Here is a 4,978-nt window from a genome sequence, read left to right as displayed (position 1 = left end):
AGTCTGGCACCAGCATTTTGGACCAATTGCAGACGGGACAGGGACGATGTGATTCCAGTGTGCAGGGTGTTACAATAATCGAGTCAGGAAGACATGAAAACGTGGATTGCTTTTTGGGACACTTTTTGAAGTCACTGACTGAGAGAATGGGTTTTAACTTTAAAATGGTTCTGAGGTGTAGACACTGCTTTTTTCACAACTGCTTTTAAGCAGTGTGCCTTAAATGCACCTTCATCCATCCGTGGCATATACTATTAATAATAACAATAATAATAGTAATCGTAATAATAATTACAACGTTAACTATTATAGTGGTGATGGAAAAACATTTGCACAAGTGAAGCTGCAAGCTGTGAAGCTGCAAGTTTTAATTTTAAATTGGTCTCGCACATTGAAAACATGGGAGGAGTGAGTCATCTCGTTTAAATGCAAAATCTTTGCTGCGAGCAAGCTTGCAGTACAGTCTGTACCCATGCTGTGTGTGGAGATCTTTTCCCCCTGATGCAGCAGCAATGGTTGTGTAACGCTACATGTCGTTTCAGTTAAGGTTGCTCTAACAGCCACTGAAAAATATTCAGGGGTTTTTATAAAAACCTGTGGCTAGCTGCCGGGCAGAGAATACACACTGACTAACGAAGCAAACCGCTGCTGTGCAGTGGCTAAAGGCATGTCACATTTGACCTGGCCACAGCCGTGCGGCTAGCCTATGAGCTAAAGTTTGCTACCGACCGTTAGCTCAACTGCAGCTGACTAGCAGATAGATGCTCAGAAATATAAAGATGAGCTAACAGTAAAACAGAACGTCTTTCAAAGAAAAACTACAACTGCACCAATGCTGCAAATACTACGAACGACGGGGTTAACCGATAACTATGCGGACCTTTTCGAATGTTTTCTCTATTCGTTTGGAAATACATGTTAGTAGCAGTTACTTGTAACTTCCTGGAGCAGGCACTTCGCCAAGAGTCAACAATGTTTTTACTGTCAAGTGCAACACGCCAATTCGGAAGAAAGGAAACTTGGCTCCGCTTTCCGTTTAAGAGGATTTGCCAAAAAATGTCATCTTCTGCCTCGTGTAAGAGACTGCGAGTTCTGGTTGACATGGACGGGGTCCTGGCGGACTTTGAGGGAGGGTTCTTGAAGAAGTACCGGACCAGATACCCAGACGAGCCCTACATCACCCTGGATGACAGGAGGGGTTTTTGGGTGTCAGCGCAGTATGGGCAGCTGAGGAGTGACCTTTGTGTGAGTGATATGCATAGGCAACATGTGTGTACAAAATCGTAAGCCTACTGAAATTCACTTTTACAATCCTACCCAGAACCAGAGGGCCATGAGCCAGTTCCCCTGGGTCCCTAGTAAAATAGTTTCTAAACTGTTTTTAAATACACACAAATGGATAATACAGCCATGTGAAACAGCAGCAACAAAAAGTAAATTAACATTTACAGCCAACCTTTCTTTGATGGTCAGCACACAGAACTTTAATAAACAAAAGATCCTATCCGATCCTTATGGAGCCCCTGAAGTCCCAAAAGGTGAAAGATTTTTGTGTGCACGAGATAATAAGTAAATAAGATATTTATCCTGTGGGAACAAGCTAATAAATTAACTTGTTCGCACAGGATAATTGTTTTCATGTGGAAAAACATTGACTCAATGTCTTTAGATTAGCCATGTGACAGAATGCTAAATTAATTAATTAGACTATAAAAGGCTTTCATTTTTTATTTTTTTAAATAGTATTTTGCTAATGCTTGCATGTCTCTCACACTTTTTGATCAAGCACATTGTAGTAGCATGCAACTCTTTTTTTGTCTTTTTCTTTGACAGTGGAAAAGTATCCTACACGCTGACAAGTTTGAGAAAGATATTAAAAGCATTCTAAAGTGTTTCATATTTCTGTTTTACCACACAACTTAATATTTCAGGAGATGGTCAGCTGGGTCAGGAGTTTGAGGACCATGTTAAACACGAGCTCAAAACGAGGAATAGACCATCAATATGTTTTCTCAGTTCCTGCTTTGGCATTGTCTAAATATTAAAAAAAGCATTCAATATTTGCATTTCTTTTCCTTTGAACCACCGTGTGTCTTGCTGACCTTGAAAAATTTGCCCTTTGGATATTCCTTTCTAAAAGTACAAATAAATTCACATGAATACACACACAAATACATAAACCTTAAGTACACTGATACAATGTATACAAGAAGTGTCTGTGCATTTTAAACTCCAGGAAAAAGCTATCAGTATCTGGCAGTCCAAGGACTTCTTCAAAGAGCTGGATCCGCTGCCAGGAGGAGTAGACGCAGTCAAAGAGATGGCCAAAATGGATAAGTAAGTCTTAAAGATGCAGTTCAGTCATCTTATATGCAAGCAGATCTGGATGCTGCTGATACAATCCTAGAATGTGATATAGACAAGTTGATTTTCATAGAGAGGTTTGGTGTCCCATTGTGGTTCTTTTTCACTAACTGCCATGTTTTATCAGGTTCAAAGTAGGTACATGTTATATATGAGTAGCTTTAGTCCCAAGCTCTCAGTGTTGTTGGTATAGTTTTCAAAAGTCACTGTTGTGTCTTTATTTCTCCACAGTACAGATGTCTTCATTTGTACCAGCCCAATTACACATTACAAACACTGCCCATATGAGAAGGTAAGCCCACTGCCAATCAACATCTATTGTATTACCTTTTTATTTAGATCTCATTTGTTGTTGTTGTTGTTGGTATGTGTGTGCGTGTGCGTGTGCGTGTGTGCGTGTGCGTGTGTGTCCAGTATGCCTGGGTAGAGAAGTATTTGGGCCATGACTTTCTGGAGCAGGTCATCCTGACCAGAGACAAGACATTAATCACTGGAGACATCCTCATAGACGACAAGCCTGACATTCTTGGTGAGAACTGCATATGTTTTACATTTGTGGAAAAGCAGTATTATTCTTATCACAGTAACATACATTGCTTGCCACAAGATTTAAACCTACTTTGAAAATGTGTTAATGATTTACAAAACAAATGCACATTCTGCATTGTAATAACATTGATAGTAAGCACTGTTAAAATAATGCATACATTTTGATTAATTAATAATAGAAAATATAACCAGTAAAAAATAATTTAGGCAAATTAATTGCACTCTATTATGCCCCTTTTACCCATACACCACTGATCATACAACCATCCACAGTACCTGTGTAAACATGATGGAAGTTGACACAACTTTACTGGGCTTTCCTTTTACTTTTGTTCTCCATCCAAGAGAACAACGCCATCTATGATCAATTAATTATTAGACAATCTTCCCTTGTACTCTGACCCTCATGTACCTGTCCCATGTAGAGTACACACATGCTCTGCAGTAATGCATTGCGCACCACACACAGACAAACAGAAGCATCCTCTGGTATGTCTCTTCTGTAAATGCATTGATTGAGTGTAACAATCTTGTTGATTATAGCTCTACTTGTGCTGCTGTTTTTAAAGCTCATAACTGGTGCTGTCATATAGTAGCACAAATGTATTGCTGCACTAAAAACTCAAAAACACACAAAAAAAGAAAATGATCAAAACACAAGTTGAGTTTTTGAGCAACTTTATAAACCATAATGTGTGTGTGTTTGTGTGGGCAAAGGAAAGCAGAGATGCATATGTCTGTGAAAAAGACAACTGATTAGAGCAGATTCAAGTTGTTTGTGAACCAGCACCAACAATTACTTGGAGAATAGGGCTGGAATGGCAATCTGGCATACAGGGCATTTTTCTGGTGGGCAAATAGAAGTAATTTTTTTAATACTGAAAAAAAATTGCTAATGATCACTCCATATAGCTGCTGGTCCCAACAAGTTCATGTTCATTTTTTAGCAACAGAATACTCATTTTTTTAAGTTAGGAAGAGGTTAGAAATTCATATTTGGTGGAAAAACTCTGATTTTTAATTGCAGCTTTCATACGTCTTTGCATGCTGTCTACCAGTGTGACACATTGCTGTTGGGTGACATTAGGCAACTCTCAAAAATTCAAGCAGCTGGGCTTTGTTCAATGGCTTGTGACACATCCGTCTTCCTCTTTTTTTTTGTCCCAGTCTGAAACCATGATAGCATTTCAGACTAGTGGGAATATACCAAACAGTGGAATTGCTATCATCAAATGTGAAATATGTGTACTTGTCACTTATGTTAAGTTGTACCTGTGTCTCCTGATCAGGGGTGGAGTCCAAACCATCGTGGGAACACATTCTGTTTACTGCCTGCCACAATACGCATCTTTCCAACAGCTCCTCACAGAGGCGACTCCTGTCTTGGTGTGACGACTGGAGGGCTATCCTAGACAGCAAAAGGCACTGAGAAGCTCCTTTGACCTTTGTTAGCTGCTTTGTGACTGATGACTGTATGTCTTTTAGGTTCGGACATTTTATTTTATTTCAATGGAGTGAATTTTATATGACATTCTATACAAAAGGCTTATTATAGTTGACGGTATCGTCATGCATTAATGAGTCATTGGAACTTGATTCACTCACAACAACATGGCACTCCGCAACACACTATTTTTTACAAAAATTGTCTCCAAACACTGGCGAGTATGTGCAATTTATAAAGATAGAAAAGTGACCTGCACTACAAACACTCAAACACTGTAACTGTTTAGTTATATAACAATTGTACTTTTTTGAAGAGTGCTATAATGTGTTTGTGTCACCAGTACCAAAGTCATGGACAGAGATACAGTATGTCTTTAAGGTTTTTAAAGAGCTTATATGGTGATGTTGGTGCTTTATTTTAATTAGGGTGGCTCATTGCAATGCAGACTAAATACATTAAGGATTCACCACACTTAGTGATCCGCTTTTTAATCTTCTAAAGCAACGAATATTCACGTTGCGTTTTATTCACAAAAAATGCAAACAAACTAAAAATGTTGCCGTAGATATTCATGGAAAATCAACGAAATCAGAGCTCAAACCCAACAATCTGGTTTGT

The 4,978-nt window shown here is 38.8% G+C and overlaps 1 protein-coding gene across 1 annotated transcript; it reads left to right on the top strand.

Moving 5' to 3' along the window:
- Nucleotides 1–536: 536 nt before the first annotated feature.
- On the top strand, nt 537–4,760 carry LOC138593616 (5'(3')-deoxyribonucleotidase, mitochondrial-like). The gene is made up of 5 exons (XM_069664687.1): nt 537–1,245; nt 2,237–2,337; nt 2,596–2,656; nt 2,779–2,893; nt 4,203–4,760. Exons 1-5 carry the CDS (start codon nt 889–891, stop codon nt 4,340–4,342), a joined length of 774 nt encoding a protein of 257 aa, XP_069520788.1. The 5' UTR covers nt 537–888; the 3' UTR covers nt 4,343–4,760.
- Nucleotides 4,761–4,978: the final 218 nt, after the last annotated feature.

Source organism: Semicossyphus pulcher, unplaced genomic scaffold (assembly GCF_022749685.1).
Source record: "Semicossyphus pulcher isolate SPU_LCO1_2020_fin unplaced genomic scaffold, fSemPul1.0.p SCAF_16, whole genome shotgun sequence".
Taxonomy (NCBI): Eukaryota; Metazoa; Chordata; class Actinopteri; order Labriformes; family Labridae; genus Semicossyphus; species Semicossyphus pulcher.
Note: the sequence above shows the minus strand (reverse complement) of the source record. Positions and strands in the feature narration are given on the sequence as shown.

Bases quoted from the DNA above. Each gene is read 5' to 3' on its own strand.
- LOC138593616 (XM_069664687.1), top strand. From the start codon at position 889: ATGTTTTCTCTATTCGTTTGGAAATACATGTTAGTAGCAGTTACTTGT. The intron at 1,246-2,236 runs GTGAGTGATATG...TTTAAACTCCAG, and splicing joins AGCTGAGGAGTGACCTTTGT to GAAAAAGCTATCAGTATCTG. The intron at 2,657-2,778 runs GTAAGCCCACTG...GTGTGTGTCCAG, and splicing joins AACACTGCCCATATGAGAAG to TATGCCTGGGTAGAGAAGTA.